We start from the raw sequence: 20,714 nt of genomic DNA, 5'->3' as shown, positions 1-20,714 counted from the left end.
TCCTCCAGTGTTCTTCTCTGTCTTTCTTAACCAACTAACTTGGTGGCCACAAGTGACTCAAGCGCACACACTACTCCATTGGTGACACCCCACAGCAGGGCCAGGGCCGGTGTCCAGCCACAGCACCCGGACACCACTTCCTGGCCCGTCCCCCGCCACAGCCCATCCACAGCTAAACAAGGCTCCGTGGGCTGGTGGGAGAACTCCGTTGGCCCAGCAAGGGGCGGGCAATGGGGGCCTGGGAGCGCATCTGACACCTGTCTGTTCACCGCACAGAGGCCAGAGGCGTGAGTCAAGACCAAGATGACCATTACACCCGACGTCAGATTCGAGTACTTGGAGGAAATCGCCTCCCTCATCCTCAAGTTCAAGCCGGACAAGTGGAGCAAGCTGATCGGAGCCGAGGAGAACTTGGCCTTGTTCACAGAGTTCTTTGAAAAGCCAGAAGTCACCGTGCTGGTGTTGACGCTCAATGCCACCGGCATGATCGTCCCCTGCCTGGGCTTCCCAGAGTCCCTCAAGACCAAGGGGGTTTACTTTATCAAGACGAAGCCAGAGAGCATCAACAAGCTCAACTACAAGACGAACCTGCTCTATGGGGACATCAGCCCTCTGCCCGTGGACCAGCTGATCGTGGTGGTAGAAGAGGTGCGTGTGTCCAGGAGGCCGGGAGGGGCTGGGTCCCACACTCAGGAGGGACAGTCTGTCCCTCACACTCGCAGTGAGGAGCCTAGAGACACTGCGGCCGCACGTGGAAACTGGTCAGAAATGCAGACAGACCTGCATCCTAACAGGACTAGGTGGTGCAGTCTGAGAAGCCCTGCCCACCACCTGGTTCTCCAGGCCACGTTAGAGTCTGCCGGACGCCTAGAGTGGGCCACCAAGTACCAGCAGGAAGGTCTCCCCCATTCTGAGTTAGGAGGGTGGGCGGGCATTTTCTGTACCCCTCTGCCACCGTCCTGCAGCCTCCCTGGCCCTGTCAGCAGGTGCAGTATGGCACAGGGCATGCCTGGGGGTCAGACCTGCTACAGTCATTGCAGAATGAGAACCTGGGTCCCACCTTGTGTACACTCAAGGGAAAATAAGATGCCCAGTGGCCACTCAGCAGGGCCCAGTACAAGGTGATGGACAGGGCTTCCCAGCCTCGAATCCAAGAGTCGCGAGCACAGTAGGCCCGACGGGAGTGCACGGTCCCTGTCCCAGGCAGCAGGGCCAGCGCATCGCGCACCTGGGCTGGGCCTCAGCAGGCCAAGCTCCACCGTGGTCCTGAAGACTGGCGCTCTGAGGGGCAGAGCTGGCTGGTGGCTCCTGACACCTTCTGGCATGTAGAAGCCACCTCTGCCCTATTTCTCACGGTCATCCTTCTCTGCCTGCCTCCGTCCCAATCTCCTCTTGTGAGGACACCAGTCCTCTTACCTTAGGGCCCACCCTGCCGACCTCATTTTACCCCTAATTACCTCTTTAAAGACCCTTATATCCAGCTAATGTCACATCCCAAAGTGCTGGGGGTGGGACTCTGCCTTAGACTTGGGGACACAGCTCAGCCTGTCTCTGCAATTCTGGACTACATGGAACAAGTGCTTCGGGCAAGATGCTACCATTTCAAGGTGGGCCTCCCTTTTTGGAGGTGGCTTTGCCACAGCAAAGTCAAGGCAGCTGGGCTGTCATTGCCAGGTCAAATGACCCATGGCCCCCGCTGCCTGGTGTGGAGGAGGACTCCGTCTCCCCAGGGCTGAGGCCCAGCCTCCTGGGGCAGCTGGGGTGAACGACAGCAGCTTTTCCGTTTAGGTCCTCTACTCTCTGCTCAACCAGAGCGAGAACATGGAAGGCTGGCCCCGGGTGGTCTCCGAAGACATCGTGAAGCAAGTCCACAAGCTCAAGAACGAGATGTTTGTGATGGGCGGCAAGATCAAAGGGAAGACCCTGCTGCCCATCCCAGAGAACCTGGAGAACCTGGACGGTGCTCTGGAGTCCATGGAGAGGTACTGGCTGGACAGGAGGCGCCTGAGCTGGGGCAAGGGACAGCACTTCGTGGCAAATGCGTTTTGTGTTTTGCAGCTGTTGAAACACCCAAGGACAGGAGGGTACCTTGGGTGGCACCAAGTCGGGTAGATGGCACAGGGCAGGGAAGGAAGAGCACAGGAGTCCCTGGGATTCCGACTCCAGCCACCCCCACCCCTTCACACACTGTGGCTCCCCAGTGCAATCCGCACACACATGTGAACGAAGCCTCAGCGTCCACACGGCCGAGAGCCAGCGTGCTCGGCTTTAGGATTCAGTGCTGAGGGACAGGAAGAGGCAGCAGGGGGTCCAGCAGGTGGATGTTAGGCTAGGTGGAGGCTGTGGCAGGTGTGTGGCCGGAAGAGCATGTCCTCCCTTGTGCCTGGCAGGATCCCCTCCTCCCCGGACAACTCCCTCCTGCACGCCATTGAAACCATTATCATCGACTGGTCCCACCAGATCCGGGACGTGCTGAGCAAGGACTCGGCCCAGGCCCTCCTGGACGGGCTGAACCCCCTGCCCCAGGTTGAGTTCCAGTTCTGGGACGCCCGGCTGATGAACCTCAAGTGCATCCACGAGCAGGTAGGGCCTCTGCTTGGCTGCGATGGCCGAGTCCCTGCTGGGCGGCTTGGCCCGGTGCTCAGCCCCTCAGTGCTGACTGCCCAGAGTCTCCCAAGACCTGCCCAAGCTCCCCTTCTCCAGCCGCCTCAAGTCGGGCTGCCCTCATTTTAGGGTCTGCAAGTTCACTTGAAGGGCCCGAATCTTCTCTCCTTTCAGCTCAACAGGCCCAAAGTGAACAAAATAGTGGAGATCCTGGAGAAAGCCCAAAGCTGCTACTGGCCGGCCCTGCAAAATGTCTACATGAACGTCACCGAAGGTGAGCCCGGGACACCTCCCGTGAGTTCCCCGAGGAAGCCAGCTGTGCCTCCTGGGAGGGGCTGGACAGGACCCTTGCCCACCAACTCCAGAGGGCATACATCTCCCCCATGAGCCGCTTTCCCGGCCCTCTCCTTCCAAGAATGATCCTGTTTCTTGAAGGAACAGGTCTCAGGAAGCCCAGCCATTTTGGCACGGTGCCATTTTGACGGGATCCCCCCCCCCCATGACCAGAGCTTGTTCCTGTTCCACTCAGGGCTGAAGGAAGCCAACGACATCGTCCTCTACCTGAAGCCCCTGCGGATCTCGCTGGAGGAGATGGAACAGGCCGACTTCTCGGTGGTGTGTTGGCAGGGGAAGCTCACGTTGTGTGTGATGATGGGGGCTGTGTCCTGGGGGAGCGGGGGGCTGCAGGCTTCTCTCTGTCACAGATGTACAAGGTCCTCTGGGACCCTCCCCTGGGTGCCCAGTGCCAGCTGGGGCAGTATGACAAAGCCAGTCCCTGTGTGCCTGTGCCCGTCTCTCTCCAGCTCCCAAACTTCATTGCCAAGGTGCTGGACACCATCGCCTTCATCTGGGCCACCTCGGAGCACTACAACACACCCTCCAGGGTCATCGTCATCCTGCGGGAGTTGTGCAACCAGATCATTGAGATGGTGAGCCTCGCCTGCCCGCCCGGCCAGGCCTGGCCCCCTCCGTTCCCCAGCCACTGAGAAAGGGCTGGGATGTTGGCTTGAGCATCCTGAGGCTGAGTCCTTCTGGAGGTCTCCCAGAGCCTGGGAAGTACGTTGCCCACTCCGCTGCAGGAGCAGACTCACCCAGGAAGTCTGCACCCCAAGACCCAGGCACTTCCTGTGTCCCTCAACACACACCCTTAGCCAGTCATCAGTACTGGGTTGAAGGCTGCAGCCCTAGGCTGCCTGCGTGCATGCAAATCAGCCTTCAGTTCCCACTCCTGGAAGGTCCCTAATCATCTGTGACCCAAATTCATTTTGACTGCAGCTTTGGCACAGGCTGAGGGGACAAGTATGGGAAGCCACTCAGTCCCCTGAAAATGGCTCAGCAGTTGGCATTTGGGTTACGCCAAGTGCCCAAGCGACAGTCCCCCGTCAGAAGAAGCAGACCCCCGGCCTCGTGGGGATGGCTCCTCATCCTGAGCATCTCTCCAGGAGTCTGTCTTCTGTTCTGTCCAGACGCGGACCTTCCTGAGCCCCGAGGAGGTCCTGAAGGGCTTGCAGGGCGAGATCGAGGAGGTCCTGAGTGGCATCTCGCTGTCTGTGCACGTCCTGAAGCAGGTCTTCCAGGCCTACGACTTCTGTTGCACCAACATGAAGCTCTTCTTCAAGGTACCACTCCCCGCCCCGGCAGGGCACACTGGGAACACCCACGTCGGCCACACCCCGGCAGGCAGTCGGGTAGGTGGGCATCTGAAACAAACACGGCTTCTCTCTCTCTCCTTCCCCCCCAAAGAACAAGGACCCCGTGCCCTGGGAGTTCCCATCTTCTCTCGCGTTCTCCAGAATGAACTCTTTCTTCCACCGCATCCAAACGATTGAGGTAAAAATGAAGCTTTGTTGCACCTCACCTCGACTTCCCACATGGCCTTTCTAGAATGACCCCCAGGTGGCTCAGTGGTGGAGCACCTGCCTAGTATGGGGGGACCTGGCTTCCATCCCCAGAATTGCAAAAATAAAAAATAAAATATCCAGAAAAGTCTCCCAGTAAGGAAAATACAAGTGAAGACCAGTTGTCTGTGTCCTGGGGAAAGGAGAAACTCAGTCTTGGGGGCCGCTGAATCTGTCTGCCAAGGTCAGAAATGGCCCCCACTGGGTTGCTTCTGCCCTTAGTTCACTCCGCGAGCCGGTAGCTACAAGTTCAATGACCACTCACAGTCAGGAGGCCTGGAGGACAAGGGCAGGTAGTGACTAAATTATCACAAAGGAAGACTTGAGAGGCCCTGGTGGACCCGCAGAGTGACACACAGCAGATTAAAACCTAAAAGTGGGTCAGGATGGCTTTCCCTGGGGAAAGAGGGGAGAGGGTCCAGATGGAGGGGTAAGGAGGCTTGGCTGTCTGCTTTGCCATCTTCTGCATGGCTGATTTTTTTTTTTAACTGTGCACATGTGACTCAAAAAAATGGGGAAGGGGATAATCCTGGAACCACTGAGCGTTAACTGTAGGATTTTAGGAAAGACCTGACCTTTCTCAGCCACACCTCTGGGAGGCAGAGCGGGGAAGCCCCCTTAGAACGCAGGATGGAAATCCCTGTGTGTTCATTCAGACGGAGATCTGGTCGGGTGGCTGTGGGTTCCTATGTCGCAGATTCTGAATCAGGATGAAGGCTCTGGGGGTGAGGAGATCTTGGAAGTGACGCCAACCCCACAGGAGCATCTGCGTTCTAAACATTGCCTGGCCCTGGGCTTGGCACTTGGTTGTCCTTTAGGGACCTTGGGGACCTCTTTTGGGAAACAAGAACATCACACACAGAAGCACCAGCCAACAGGTTAGGGTTAGGGTTAGGGTTAGGGTTAGGGTTAGGGTGGGTGAGATGCAAAGCAGAGAGCACAGAGGGAACCAGACTCAGGAAGGAAGCAGGCTGCGGGGAAGGGCAGGTGCGGAGGCCTCGGGAAGGGGCAGGTCCACAGACAGAAGTCCGCAGAGGAAGTGGGATGTGCACACCTGCCAGGGGCCACCTGCTGCTGCTCAGTGTGGACGGTTCCAGAGAGCAGAGAACCTCAGCGGGCGAGAGCCTCAGGAGCCACCCAGGCTGGGCAGACGGAGGTCTCTGTACAGTGCTGTTTACCGAGTGACGTATTCCACCAGCAACGGTCAGGACCAGACCCCAAACTTCCCTCCCCCTGCTTGTCCGCATTCCTAACACGCAGACGATGCGCACACCCCTTCCTTCCGACTCTCTCTCTCTCTCTCTCTCTCTCTCTTCCAGAGACAGCTTCAAAGCCCATCACACAGGTGGACACAGGCCCCGATGGTCTTGTCACCAGGGTGTTTTGGTCCCTGGCCCTCCCTGCTAGGGTCAGAGTGGGCTTAGTAACAGGACCCTTGAGTTCAGCTGGAGATGAAGGACTAAGCTCATGGGGGTTTCCCTCTCTCCACCAGGATCTCTATAAAACTGCCATCGAGTTTCTGAAGCTGGAGAAGATCGAGCTCGGGGGCGTGCGGGGGAACATCCTGGGGAGCAGGGTGACTCAGATTTACGACGAGGTCTTTGAGCTGGTGAAGGTTTTTGCGGAGTGCAAATACGATCCCTTGGACCCTGGAGACTCAGTAAGTCCTCAGGCAGGGACTGGTGCGCTTGGGCCCAAGGAGCAGAAAGGTGTGTGAAGGAAGCAGGCCACCTGCAGTCCACCACCTTAAAAGTTGTCAAGGAACTGGGCACGGTGGCACACACCTCTAGTCCCACCTACTCGGAGGCTGAGGCAGGGCCGATCAGTGAGACCCTGTCTCAAATAAACTTTAAAACAAAAAAAAGCTGGGGATCTGGGTCCGTGGCAGCACACTTCTCTAGGATGCGGGAGGCCCTGGGTTCAGTGCCCAGTACTGCCCCCCCAAAAGAAAAAGGTGTTACCCAAACCACACAAGGAGCAGACCCACACCAATGGGCACCCTGGCTTGGACTTCCCCCCGAGACCTTCTCACCAGGGGGAGGCTCCACCCACTGCCCTGCCTCACGAGCCGACTACCCACCATTTTCTTCTAGAGTTTTGACAATGATTACGCCGACTTTGAGACGAAGATTCAAGATCTGGACAGGAGGCTGGCCACAATCTTCTGCCAAGCGTTTGACGACTGCAGCTCCATTGAGTCCTCTGCGAAGGTGAGTGAGGAGCTGGGCGCTGCCCACTGAGAGTCCCGCATGGGCCACATCAGCCAGCAGGACAGAGGCGCGGCCAGACCCCTCCCTTCAGACTCCCAGCAGGGCATGCGAGGAGCCCAGGCTCAGGGCTGATCTGAGGCTGATCTGCTGCCTCCAGAGAAAGGCAGTGTGACGGAGAGGGAGGGGTACCCAGCACCAAGCCGCCTGTCCGAAGGTGACGGCCTGCGCCTGGCTCTGCCTGCCCAGGGCTGCTGAAGTCTGCAGAGCATCTTTTGTGGGGATATTATCTGCCTTGGGCAGGTGGGTCTCAGGGTACTTCTTCAGTCTCGAGAATGGCCCATTCTGGAACCGACGTGAGGTCACCGAGTCATCCCAGACCTGTGACTCTAACAAAACGTGACGGTTTTGATGTTTGCTCTTGAAGGCCTGTGGTCTGGTTTCCCCCACGTCCAGTCTCTGTCCCTCTCTCAGATCTATGCTCAGGGGGGCTCATTTGTCTTCCTCTGCTCTCTGTCATGGAGAAGAGTTATCTCCAGAAGAGGGTCCCCAGGGGTTCCCAGCCAGAGTTCCCTCACCCCCCATGTCCCCTTCGGGGGCCTCCACTGAGGACTGGTGGTGTCCTTGATATACATGAAGATAAGAATTTCAATACCTCTCAGCAGAGATTCATTTAGAAAAGCCAGGAATACTCACTGGAGGGAGGATGTGGCCACTCCAGAGCCAGGACCTGCTTTGGGGGTTCCCAGCTCCTCTTCTGAAGGAAACTTGGCAAGGCGTCACTTGTGGGGTGACACTGCCCGGGGATCTCGAGGTGGTTTCTGGAGGTCTGGTCAGTCTCAGAATCCTCAGGCTCACGTGCCTTCTCTATCCGAGCAGCAGGTGGCACTGGAAAGCCCCCTAAATCATAGGTTCCTCAAAACGTCACACTGCTCTTTGCTGGAGCTCCATATTGGAGGGCTGATTAACACTGCACAAGGTAGATTTCCTTAAGTTTGGGCCTGACAGGCCTGGGAGGGCCACAGCTCTGAGCTTGGCTGCGTGGGCTCCCAGGACCGGCCATCTTTCTGGGGCATGTCAGGGCTGGCTTCCTGGAGCTGGGCTGGGGACCCAGGAAGCCCCCTGCCCCTGACTGAGCACAAACATCTCTCCTAGCACACGCCAGGATGTGCCTTTGTCTTTTAACCATCCTTTGTAAAGATGCAGATGCGTGGGCATTTGCAGCTCTGCAAATATGATGACCAATTAAGTCTTGGATTGTTGGCACCCTAAGCAAAATACCACCGAGTGCAAATCAGTGCTGTCTCCTTGCTGTGGTTAAAGAAAAAAAATTAAAGTCACAGTAAGGCAGAGATCACTGGGGCCCATAGCAATGGCTACAGGGCCCCCTGCAACAGGATCTGACAGTGGGGGACAGAAATGGGGTCAACTCTGAACACAGCGTGGGTGAGTGGAACCCATAGCCAAGGAGCAGGAGGGGTCAGGAGATGAAAGCTACTAAGAGAAGGAACATCGTGGTAAAGGGACTCTGTCTAAATCAACTGAGCAGGATTCCTGCTGAAGCCAGGCCTGGGGACCAGGCACCACCTGGGGTCAGGTGGAGGATGCGGAGCCTGATCGGATGTCCAGGGTGGGGACTGCTCGCTGACCACACATGGGGTCTAGCTGACGCTGCTGTCACAGGGACGTGCACTCATGACCTAGGAGGGGCCTCAGGAGCCAGCTCGAGTTTAGCCACCAGAGAATCTTGATCACCGTGCCGCGTCCTGGGACTCTCCCTAGAGTGCTCCCCAGGTCCTTCCTTCCCTCCGAGCACCACCTGGCCCCTCCCTCCTCCTCCTCCACCGGGCTCCTTCCTCCCTATCACTGGCTGAGGCTGAGAGCCGAGCCGGCTTCTCTTCTTGGGGCACCCCCACCCCCGCCGCTCTGTTCTGTTGTGTGTTGACGTCCTTATGGGATCTTGACCTCCCAAGAAGAATAGGACGACTGCCCCCTGCTGAAGGCGTGTGATTGAGGGTCACTTCGGACCAAGCCTAGCACCCAACAGCAGCCTTTGCTATGTGACCCAGTGGCTGTAGCTGGGAGAGCTTGCTCCAGGCTGCGTGGGGAGGTGGCTCACTGCAGCCTAGATCTTTACTGTGGAGCCGCATCAGGTTACTAACGCAGAGGTTCTGAGTCGGTCCTTTAACGTGGAGAGCCCGAGGTCGGGGTCTCCAAAACAAAAGGGCAAAGAGGAGAGTGCAGGATTGAGCCGGCCAGGTGGCTGGCTCGTCCCCTCTTAGAGTAGTTATTCCTGGGTGTACAGGGGAGGAAACAGGCTCAGGGAATAGGAAAAAAAAAATTCCCCCCTGTGAGCCTTGCCAGCAACACAGACTCGACATCTTTGTGTCTTTCCACAACATTGGAATTTATTGAATAACGATGATTCACAAGCTACGTGGCTTTCACCGGGTTTAATTCGCCGAGTCCTCACAGTTCCCTGGAATTGAGACCACGGCAACCACGCATTCTGTTAGCCCACTCCAATCTCAGTTCCTCTATCTGCAACCCGCACGTCACACGTCCCACTTTACACAAGGGTACAGCGGATGCAGAAGGACTGGGCAAGTGTTCACAGTGGCCACGGGGTTGATGACAGGTGCCAAGGAGTCGCTGCGGCTGGCCAGATGAGGCGAACCCAGCCTGAGAACTCCAGAGGCCTGGGGAGGACCGGCTACTCCAGCACGGCCAGGGCCAAGGCCAGGGCTGGGGGAGCAGGCAGGGTGGACCAGGTCACTCAGGAGATGACCAAGCTGGAGTCCTGGGGACAGTCAGGAGTCCCGGCCCCTGTATCTGGGGATGCGTTCACCAGGTGGTCTGAAGGATGACAGGTTGGCACACTTAGGTGCCCCTTCTGCTGTGTCCTAGGTGAGGGGCTGCATCACCGGGTGGTCTGGTTTGTCTGATAGGCTCACGGGCCTCGTTTCCCTGATGTGGCTTCGATACAGCCATGGGCCCATGTGCTTCTGATTTGATGCTTTCACGGGGCAATGAACTTGTTTCGGTTTGTGCCTTCTGGTTTCGCTGGGCAGCTGGAGTTATGTCCAATACCTGGTGGCTACCTACTTGCCCCGACAAGTTTCCAAGCCCTTCCACTTGGAGAGGGAGTCGCATGGAGTGACTCATGGCAAACTGTTGCTTTGTAACGTGGGGTAACCAAGGGCTAGGCCCTGCTGATCTGCACAACGTGGAGTGACTCGGAGCAGGGCACCGCCGGCTCTCCTCACACAGCCAGGACAGGACGCTCTCCTGGATGGCAGTCTCTCAGGCCCCAAAGGCACCCGGAGATTTCTCCCCCATAAATGTGGTTTAGAACAAGAGGAGCAACAGATAGGGAGGACCATTCGGATGGGGGCTGAGCCCTGCCTAGGGCGTTTTTCCTGCGGTGGGCAGGTGGGGAGGAAGGGAGGGTCACCTTTATGAGCAACACCCAGGAGTCCTGGCCTTCTCTGTGTGGAGCAGGTGGTCTCGGAAGCACCCAGGTGCCTAGATGTGTTCCCGGAACCACCAGAGAGCTGTCCTTGCCCTGGGTCCTGGAGGAGGCGCCCGCCCTTTAGGGCCCAGACGCAGCTTCATGCTCTCATAGGAAGTCACTGTCTAGTTTCACTTTATCATCACGCTAGGTCAGAAAGGGGGAAGGAGAAAGGGTTCTGGGAGCCGCCTCGACCTCCAACTGTCCCCATGCATCTTACACAGAGCCTTCTCCCTGCCCTTGATGGCCCCGTGCCCTGCCAGGGTGGGCCTGGGGCCCCTCACTCCAGCCCCTCCACTCCCCTGTGCCCACGCGGCCTGGGTGCAGGTTCTCCCGTGAAGAACACCTGTGGGTGCAGGTGACTCCTGGAAGGAAATAAGATGGACTTCCCTCCCAGAAGCCAGAAGCCAAAAAAAAAAAAAATCTGTGACCACAAAAAAGAAGGAAGAGAAAGAGGGTGGGGAAGAGCCACTAAGTGGCATTGTCCCCGACTGTCACAGGTCGACTTCTTTAAAACGTGAAGGTGGTGCCCACCTGTGTCTGCAGGTGGCCGTGGAGAGCAGGGCCTGGCTGGCCTGAGCGTCCTCTCCTCCTCAGGAGCCGCGGCTGCTGCACTTGACTTTTTAGAGAGCCTGAAGGTCTTCCATTCAAGAGGACGTTGTTGGGGACAGTAGTTGTTATTTTTTTTCAAGCCCAAATCTGGGACTGACTGGGACTCACACAGGCCTGCCTGCAGGGCCCCACTGGGTTCTTGGTGGCTGCTGGCAGCTGGGTGAGCCCAGAGAGTAGGGGCCCCTGGGTGCCCATCTTTCTCCTGCTCTCTGGACCCTCCCCCCTTCACCGTCCCTCCCCCGCCCGCCACCATTGCTGCTTTTCAGAGTGAAACCAATTTTCCGACGTCGATGTCGTTTTCCTTGCCTGAGCCTGGTCTTCCCAAGAGGAAGGACCCTTAAAAAAAGCCTCTCTCCTCTGGCTGTCAGAGCGAGCCCCGGTTAGAGGAGTGCAGGCTTGGGCCGCTGTTCATGTTGACCTGTGTTTTTAATTGTTCTCGTCTCCCTGCCCACACCCTTGTCCCCCTGGCCTGGGATGAGCTCTCCTGGGCCTCAGAGCCAGTAGGCACACTGGTCTATAAGCCGAGCACGTTGGGGCTCCGCAAACAGAAACACGGGACCATGCAGGTGCCACAACCAGATGCAGAGAAATGTCCAAATGGATTTTTTGCTTGGACAAAGTACGTGTTTTCTTGATCGTAAAGCTTGGCCCTGCCTGTTTTGTCAACAACCCTGGGCTGGGGACAGGGCAAGACGTGGGAACCCTGGAGAAGACGTGCTCTTGCTGTCTCCCCAGCTCCTGTACATGTGCGGCAGTCTCCTGGAGCGGCCCCTGATCCTGGCCGAGGTGGTGCCCAGGTACTCCACCATGCTGGAGATGTTTGATACCGAGCTGGACAATGCCAAGCTCTTGTACGATGCCCAGATGGCAGCCTCTGCAGAGGGCAACATCCCGCCCATCCACAAGAACATGCCTTCCGTGGCCGGGCAGCTCAAGTGGAGCCTGGGGCTGCAGGAGAGGCTGGAGGTGTCCATGAAGCACCTGAAGCACATCGACCACCCGTGAGTGCCAGCTGGCGTGGCCCCGGGCAGCCTCAACCGCAGGGGACGAGGCCCTTCCTGAGCCCACGCCATCCCAGGCTGCCCGCCCACCAGCCTTCACTTCCAAAACAAAGTTCCAGAGAGGCCCCTTCAGGCCTCCCCCGTCCCCAAAGGCCCTCCCAGGCTGGTCCTCACCCTTGACCACCAGCCTGGGGAGATTTCCAAAATGCCCAAACGGAACAGACTGAGGCTATTTCTGCCATGGGCCAGGACAAAGCAGCCACCAAGCCAGGGCCACTTGCCCTTGGCAGAGGCTCTAAGGCTGGCTGCAGTGGAGGGTGGCCGCAGGGTGGGGGTACAGCTGGTTAGAAGCAGTCACCTGAGGATGGCTTTTCTCTGGTTAGGGAAGCGGTTATCCGTCCAACCCTCGCCCTCCGTGGTGATTGCCACCTGGGCTACTGTGGCCTTCCTGGACTTGGGGCTTCAGATGGTGGGCTGGCTCCCGGGCTGGCCGTGACAGATTGTGGGTCTGAGTTCTGGTTGTATGCCGGGGTCTGGCCACTGTCCACCTGAACATTCAGCCCATCAGCCTCGAAGAAGCAGGGGGCTGGCTGGTGCTTCAGCCGGAGGCTGGCAGAGACGAGCCATCCCAGGGAAGCCTGGTGACTTCCAGCTCCACCCAACTCTGATTCCAGGGTCATGTCCAGCATGGAGACCAAGATGATCTACCAGAAATACGACGAGATGTTGGAGCTGCTGCACAGCTACCGCGAGAAGGTCTACAAGCAGTGGGTGGATAAGGTGGACGAGGACTGCCACTTCAACCTGGGCCAGCCGCTGATCCAGCGACATGCCACCACCGGCCTGCTCCAAGTCAACTTCAGCAAGGCGGTGGGTCCCGGGGCAGGCAGCGGGGAAGCCGTCACCCAGGAGCTAGGGGTCCAGCTGGGGGGACAGGAGGAGCCCAGGGCCCACCGTGGCACTGAGGTGGCCCATCCCACCAACAGCGTTCATTTGTGAAGGTTGCTGTTGATGTCATTGGCGGTGGCCACTTTATTTTTGAAGCATTTTTAAGTATGTCCAGCATATATTTGAGATATGAGGCAAAACAGTAGTGTCCTCAAAAATGCCCCTCTTTAAAGCTTGGTCACTTTACATTTGATCCCAAGAGGAAACATCAATTTGAAAATTTAATAAAAGGGTGGGGGAGAATTCACCCGAGTGAGCTGTAACCTGGTCAGCTTGGGTGTGCAGAGGACAGAAGTGGGGGCGCTGAGCTCCTGCGGGGGCCTCCTGGGGCCCGTCCTGTCGGGGTGTGGGGGTAATACCAGGGAGGCAGGGAAACTCCCCTTCACTAACATCCGTTGGTTCTTTCATTCCACAAAGATTTACTAAGCACCTACTGTGTACATGTGTTTGGGAAAATTAATGAACCAGAGAATCAAAGGTCTCTGCCCTGCCCTCCTGGAGTTTATCTGCAAGAGGCGAAGGGAACGTGGGGGGAGAGAGAGAGAGGGGGAGTAGCACAAAGAGGCAGGGATACCACCCACGTGTCAGCCGGTGACAGCAGGTGCACGGGGAGGGCAGTGAAGAAGGTCCACAGGGCTGGAGGAGGGGGCTGGGGAAGAGGTACAGGAGGGCTGGGGGTGCAGGTTTAGGTGTGGTCCAGGTTTGCCAGAGGTGCGGGGGCTGGCCAAGCAGAGGTACAGCCAAGGGCCTCTGAGCCAAGGGCCCAGCAAAGCCCAGAGGCGGGAGTGTGTCCGGCATGCTCTAGGACCGGCAAGGAGGCCAGTGGGGTTGGGGAAGAGTGGACAAAGGGGAGGCGGTGGAGAAGAGGTGAGGGAGAAGCCTCAGGGGCCACTGAAAGATAGGGTCAGGGTTTGAGCCAGATGGCAGAGAGGCTTGACCTGATTTATATCTGTGAAAGACCCCTCTCCACGAGGGCTGGACAGAGACTGGGAGTCCTCTGCTTCAGTGCAGGTGGGAAATGACAGCCCAGCCCGGTGGGTGGTGGCTTGGGCACATGGCGGCAAGGCAGGTGGTGAGGAGTGGCTAGATCCCACGGCGGTGCCCCGAGGTTCTGGAAGGCCTGGATACAGAGTAGGAAGGAAGAGAGAGGTCAGGCCCACTGTTTGGGGCTGGGTGACCAGAGGATGGAACGACCATCAGCTGACCTGGACCACAAAGGGCAGGCAGAGCAGGCTGAGGGAAAGCTCGGCCGTTCTGTTTGGCCCATTGAATCTGAGGTGTCAGACATTCGAGGGCAGACGTTGACAGGTGGGTCTGAGGGTCTGGAGGTGGGGAGAGAAGCTGGGGTTGGAGACGTCCCTGTGGGGCTCATCGACACGCGGACAGTATCTTAAGCCATGAGGTCAGATGAGACCAGATGAGAAGGATCACACTCTGGCTCTCCAACATGGACATCCCCAGATTTTCAAGAGAGTGATCAGAGTGGCCAGGACAGTCTGGTGTCCTAGAAGCCACGGTGGAAGTGACCCGCTACTGGGAGGCCATGTGACATGGCGGATGGAATCAGCAGCGTGGAGATGTTATCCAGTCCTGATGGGGGATGGCTTTGGGGGACAGAGCAGTAGTGGAAGGGTCACCCCGATCCCCCGCATCAAATCCAGGTGGGAAGAGAAGGGGAAGGACCCCAGGAGGACCCAGGAGAAGCCCTCAACGAGGCCTTGCTCCAAACAGCCTGGGTGGGCGAGGGGGAGCAAGAGGCCAGAGGAAGGGAGGTGGGCATGGCCAACACGGCCTCCCGCCAACGCCCCCGGGCCACCTCTGCTCCCGCTGCGTCCAGCTTCCCTGCCAACATGGTCTTTCATCTTCATTTGCCATTTAGTTGGTGGCCGTCCTGAGAGAAGTCAAGTATTTGAATTTCCAGCAGCAAAAAGAGATTCCAGGCAGTGCGGAGCACCTCTTCTCTGAAAACGAGACCTTCCGGAAGTTCGTGGGGAACCTGGAGCTCATCGTGGGCTGGTACAATCAGGTGGGCTGCGACCTCGTGTGCTTTTCCGGCCAAGTCTCGGCTTTGGTTGAGAACAAGCAGGGGGTGAGCTCTGGACGCAGAAGAGAACAAACAGTGTGTCTTAATAACCACGCGTGGTTCCAGCCCTCACGGTCATGTGTGCAAGGACGGTGGGGACCGGAAGCAGCTGGTGACAGATGCAGGGCTTCGGCGGGCCTGCGCAGTTCATGTGAGAGGCTTTCCTCTCCTAAACATCTCCTGGATAACGTGAAGGCCACCTACTTCCATTCCTCTCTTAAATTGGGGGAGGAAGGGGCTTCCGGAACCCAGGCTGGGACTGTCGGTCTTCCGGGGCTTTGGCCAGCGGGGAGGTGCCTGGACACGTGGCCAGTCCACCTGCAGCTCTGTGTTCAAGAATTCCTGGACCCCTGATGTCAGACCTGGGTCCCTGGCACACAGTCACAAAGAGGCTGCCATTGCGGTAATCGGTAGGCTGGCAGATAGTGCCTCCTGGTGACAGGGCTGTGACAAGGCTGTTTGCTCAGAGCACCTTCCTCCTGGTGGAAGGACCAGAGGGATTCAGAGGGAGCCTGGGACGCCTGGGGGTGAAGCACGGAGCAACACGCCTGTCTTTGTCCTGGGCACCCCCTCTCTTAGAGACCCCAACCGCAGGGTGGCAAAGAGACATTATGGTTTGGATCTTAGCATCCCCTGCTCAACCATGGGCTACACCCCCAGCCCATGGCGCTATGGGGGTGGTGGTGGTGGGGGGGGGGGGAACGGAACCTTCAGGAGGTGGGGCCCACCGGAAGGAAGCTGGGTCACGGAGTGTGCCCTTGAACAGTGGGCGTGGGACCCAGCCTCTTGCTCTCTCCCTTCGCTTCTTGCTGCGAGGTGAGCAGCCTCCTGCCTCCCTACGGGCCCAAAGCAGCTGGGTCAACCCAGGGCTGCAACCCTAGGAGCCATAAGCTGGAATACACCTTTCCTCTGGCCCACACCAGTAATCCCAGCAGCCCAGGAGGCTGAGGCAGGAAGATCCCAAGTTCAGGGCCAGCCTCAGCAACATGGGGAAACCCTGTTCCAAAATTAAAACTCAGGAGGGCTGGGATGTGGCCCACGGTTGAGCACCCCTGGGTTCAATTCCCAGTCCCACAAAATAACAATAATAATAACAACAACTACAATAATAGATATTCTTTAGTTGGTTTTTTTCCCCAGGCATCTTGTCACCATGAGGGAAAGCTAACACAGGTGCCCCCTGGACCCCAGGTTTGACCCCCGCCCCCCACAGCAGACGGCCAGGTGCAAACTCAGTGTGGGTTTGCTACGGCTGCTGTAGCTCAGCACCACGAACCAGGTGGCTTGAAACAGCACAGACCCCTGGTCTTCTGGGGCTGAGGTCAGGAGTCCACAGCCTGTACCTTCTGCAGGAGTCAAGGTGCTGGCCAGAGGTGGCTCTGGAGACACGGTGTGTCCCTGGCTTCTCCAGCACTGAAGGGCGGCCATGTTGCTTGGCCAATGGTCCCCTGGGTGGGTTCTCCTGAGAGCAGGGGCAGTGGGACAGGGAGCTGGACCAGAGATTCATGGCAAGGGATTGTCTCCCGTCGCGACAGAGGCCAGGACCTCCCCACTCCTGCTCTCTGCGAGCTGGTGAGCCTGGAAGCCAGTGTGGTGATTCAGTGTGAGCCCAGGGCCTGAGGGAGGGGGCAGGTGATGTCCATCCTGCCCGACAGCAGGAGAGCAGAGGCGATGTCACAGACGAGCAGAGAGCCAGGAAACGGGGGCAGAGCCCACCACCCTGCACCCACCACTCAGGCCTTCAAGAAGTCAGATGAGGCCCACCCTGCTGGGGAGGACCCCTGAATTCCTGAGTCCTCCACTCAAACGCTCATCCCATCCTGAAGTGGCCGGATGCAGTGTTCAGCCTGGGCCTCCCCTACACACAGCTCAGCGAGTGACAGGTGAACTGACTGTGCAGCCACACCCTAGCTTCAAGGCTCTGCATGCCAGCTCTGCTCACCTGCCATGGGCCTCCTCCTTAGCTCTCCTGCCTCCCTCCCGAGATTGCATATGGCGCCGACAGCCCAGCCCCCCACAGGCTCCCTGCAGGCTCCCTGCAATTCCTCTCCCGTCTTGCAAGGCCACAGCTCCAGGAGTCCCAGGGACTGGGGCTGGGCATCACAGGGAGCCGTCATTTAGGATCCCACACACCTCACCACGAAGGAGCAAAACAGATGCCCTCCCTTGGGTTCCTGGGGATGTGGAGTGAGTCCCAGAGAGCAATGTGTCTGTGGGTGCTGGGGCGCAGGGAGGGGAGAGGCAAGCCCCCGTCCTGTCACCTGGGAGGCACGCAGGAGCAGAGAAGGAGGGGATGAGAGGAACCGGTGCCCAGGAGAGGGGGCCCTTGTGTGGACTTTTCCCCAGCCCCCTCTCTGTGGCCACTTCCTGTCCCGCCCTGTGGGGTCCCTTGCTAAGCCTTGCCTGAGCCATAGCAACAAATGGAGCTGTGCCACTTGCCTTCCTCCTGTGATAGAAGGAGTGGCAAGGGTGACATCGTGAGATAAAGGACGTCTCTCCCAAGGGGACTCACTGACAAAGTGCCACGTGGAGGAGATGGAGACCACAGACCCTCAGGTTTCCACGGTGCCCCCAATCCAGCACTGCGCTGGGTGCCCCAGAAACCAGGAAGGCCAAGGCTGAGGCTGGGAGGCGGGGAGCCGCTCTCATGGGTGGCAGCGCCTTCGGGAGCAGTTGGGAAGCCCGGGGCAGAAGGAAGCTTGGCGGATGGCTGTCACAGAAAGTGGTCAAAATACCAACCACCGTGAAACCGCCACAGAATGAACCACGGCCGAAAGGTGGCCTGCCACGTGTTGAGCACAAAGCACGCTGATGTCGGCTCTTCAAGGTCGAGTGGGACGGACTGTCCTCGGGCACTGTGGGCTGTGAAGGGAACTGCCCTGAATCCACATTCACCAGGACCATTCCCTCGGTTCTCTGGAGCAGCTCCCAGCCAAGGTGCAGAGAAAACAGAAGCCAAGTAGGGGGCAGAGAAACGTTCCCGGCCCTCCCCCAGGGCCAGAGGTCTCCTACAGTGACCGTGCACGGGGAAAATCAACAACAGTATTTAAAATAAAATAAAGAAACTGACCACCTGCTACTTTATTTCCAACAGAGCCAGCCAAGCTCACGACGTCCAACCGGTCCACTGCAGGCCATGGGGCCCCAGACTCTGATCAGCCAGCAGCCCCCCACCCTGGTCCAGGGCCAGTTATTGCAGGCCAGTGGTTGAATTCTGTATCAGGGCCCCTTCTTGAATGCCACACACAGAGCTGAGGCTGCAAACCCAGGAGAGGTGTTAGCTGTCCCGCACGGACGCATCTTCTAAGTGACAGCTCGGCCACTGTCCTTGCAGAGGGCAGTGGAGCTGGGCCCTGAAGGGTGGCCCCTGCTCACAGTCCTGCTTTGCCACCCACAGACGCTCCTCTTAGCGCTGCCTGGTCTTCCATGGGGAACGGCCTTGAAGCTTTACTTCTCTGTCCTTACCCACCTGTTCTAAGAGTTCACGGCCTGAAAACATTAGGGACATCAAGGGGATCACCATTTAAAGTTCCACGTTTATGCAAAAAATCATTCTGAAAGGCAAACTATCAGCGTTCGGTGTTTTGTTGTTTTCTTGTTTGGGAACCAGGGCTTGAACCCAGGGGCACCAACCACTGAGCCACTTTCCCACCCCTCTTTATTTTTAACACAAAGCCTTGCTAATTTGCTTAGGGCCTCTCTAAGTTGCTTAGGGCCTTCCTAAGTTGCTGAGGCTGGCCTCGAACTTGCGATCCTCCTGCCTTAACCTCTGGAGTTGTTGGGATCACAGGCCTGCTCCGCTGCGCCCTGCTGACTGTCCAGTTCTAACCCTGTGTGACCCCTCACTTCACTCGGACCCACACATGAAGCAAAATGCTGCTCGATGAAAGGCTATTCCAAAACTCAGGAGGCGCTGGTTATTTAAGGGGATGATTTGTAAGAACTGGGTACCGGCCTGGGTTGGGGCTCAGCAGCAGAGCACTTGCCCAGCACATGTGAAGCCCTGGGTTTGATCCTCAGCACCACGTACAAATAAATAAAATAAAGGTATTTGTCCAACTACAATTAAAAAATAAATATTTGATACAAAACAACAGAACTGTGTACCGCCTTCCTTTCCTTCCTTCCTTGTTCTGATTTTGTCTTGTGGATTTGGGGTCTCGAGTGTTCGGTAGTTTCTTGAGCAGGGCAGAGCCGAATCAAGACCACAGAACCCGCCTGGCATGAACCCGGATCTGCTAACTATGTGAACAGCTTTTCTGCAGGTCCGGATCCCCTGTTCATAACCAGACTTAGACCCCCGAGAAGGGGGGTGGCGGTCAGAGCCCAGAAACGCTCCCGTCATCCACGTGCACGTCTCTGGATTTTTCTAAGACTCTGTTAAGCTTTGGATGCAAAGTGTCCCCCAAAGCTCCTGTTCCCGCAGGAGTCCTCAGAGGGGGAGTGAATGGACTGTGAGGCTGCAGCCTAGTCGGTCCACCCTAGTTTGAATGGACTGGCTGGTGGTAACTGGGCAGCTGGGGTGTGGCTGGGGGAGGCGGGTCCCCTGCAAGGGAGCATCTGCCCTGGGCCCTTCCCCTCTCCCTGCTTCCTGACCCCGCCATGAGCTGAGCAGCTTTCCGCTGCCCCTCCCCTCGCCTCAGGCCCGGAGCAGTGGAGTGGGCGGCCATGGACTGAGGCCTCGGACACCCGAGCCCCAGATAAACCCTCCTTCCTCCAGGTTGTTGTTCTCGGTTGTGTTGGTCACAGTGAGGCTAAGCTGCCTAGCCCAGACTTAAGCCAGTTACACACAGTCAGGGCAGGCCAGCCTCTGGCTTCACACCGCAGGGCGCATCTCTTCCCAGGGCGACGCAAATCCTTTGTCACAAAAATCACTGTAAAAACCGAAATCTCCTGAAGCATAAGTTACATATAATTCCCCCCAAACAACATGCTCGTGACCAGCCGGGTGTGGAGAAGCCCGAGTCCTCGCCTTGCCTCTCCCTCACGGGGTCCAAGTCCCGCCCGGCTAGGAACAGGCCCTTGTCTTGCAGATCAAGGCGACGGTGATGGACGTGGAGTACCCGCTCATCAAGTCAGAGCTGGAAGCCATCGACGACAGGCTGTCCAGCGCTGAGACCACGCTGTTCTGGAACAGCGAAGGTACCCAGGCCACCCACTGCCGGGCTCCACGGGGTCCCAGCTGCCCACGCGGGTCCTGAGACACCCCAGGAGCGGCACCGGCACCTCCTGGCCTCCTGCCGCAGCTGCAGCTGTGCCAGGCTGGGGTCCAGAGCCCAGGGTCACTCTACCCACTGCCCTGACCCAAAGGGCCCATGGGTGTCACTTACACACAGAACTGGGCACAGGCCTCTTGGGGATTGTCGGGGGAGAGAGAACAAGCCCACAAACACGTCTCAGCCGGCTGCAGGCGGCCTGGAGATAGAGGAAGGGCTCACCTCTTCCCCGGCTGCTCCGGCCCCGGTGGCTCTGTAAGGAGGCTCAGGTCCCTGGGATTCTGCTCATGGCTGGAGGGGCCGGAGCCCAGGGCCGGGCTGCAACCCCAGGAGTCCTGGGTTCTGGGGGGAAGGCAGTCGGCTGCTCTCCTCTGCCGAGCAGGAGATGGGCTTGGGGAGCCAGCCGTAGCCCAGGGCCCCTGGAGAGCTGTTCCCGTCACGCTGCTGTCTGCTTGTCTTCAGATGTGTTCCAGTACATCCAAGAGATGCGGGAGATTCTTCACGACCTGCAGAACAGGATGCAGAGGGCAAAGCAGAACATTGAAGGGATTTCCCAGGCCATGAAGGTGAGCGGACCCGAGGGCAGGACCGGGGAAGGAGACAGGGCGCGCAGGGAGGCCCAGGGCCGGGGCCG

At 58.1% G+C, this 20,714-nt stretch overlaps 1 protein-coding gene across 1 annotated transcript in view; it reads left to right on the top strand.

The window, feature by feature from the left end:
* Positions 1–303: 303 nt before the first annotated feature.
* Positions 304–20,714, top strand: part of Dnah17 (dynein axonemal heavy chain 17) — a 93,722-nt gene continuing 73,311 nt past the window's right edge. The window contains exons 1-15 of the mRNA XM_046446652.2: positions 304–648; positions 1,789–1,982; positions 2,391–2,583; positions 2,779–2,878; positions 3,134–3,219; positions 3,408–3,533; positions 4,071–4,223; positions 4,348–4,434; positions 5,995–6,162; positions 6,596–6,712; positions 11,568–11,833; positions 12,508–12,703; positions 14,661–14,807; positions 19,898–20,006; positions 20,543–20,646. Coding sequence (XP_046302608.1) covers positions 304–648; positions 1,789–1,982; positions 2,391–2,583; positions 2,779–2,878; positions 3,134–3,219; positions 3,408–3,533; positions 4,071–4,223; positions 4,348–4,434; positions 5,995–6,162; positions 6,596–6,712; positions 11,568–11,833; positions 12,508–12,703; positions 14,661–14,807; positions 19,898–20,006; positions 20,543–20,646 — 2,391 coding nt within the window. The remainder of the gene's footprint in view (positions 649–1,788; positions 1,983–2,390; positions 2,584–2,778; positions 2,879–3,133; positions 3,220–3,407; positions 3,534–4,070; positions 4,224–4,347; positions 4,435–5,994; positions 6,163–6,595; positions 6,713–11,567; positions 11,834–12,507; positions 12,704–14,660; positions 14,808–19,897; positions 20,007–20,542; positions 20,647–20,714) is intronic.

This window comes from Marmota monax, unplaced genomic scaffold (genome assembly GCF_021218885.2).
Source record: "Marmota monax isolate L192 unplaced genomic scaffold, Marmota_monax_Labrador192_F-V1.1 WCK01_AAM20220418_F8-fsc00353, whole genome shotgun sequence".
In the NCBI taxonomy this organism is placed as follows: Eukaryota; Metazoa; Chordata; class Mammalia; order Rodentia; family Sciuridae; genus Marmota; species Marmota monax.
The sequence above is the reverse complement of the archived record's forward strand: the minus strand, read 5'-3'. Positions and strand labels throughout refer to the sequence as shown.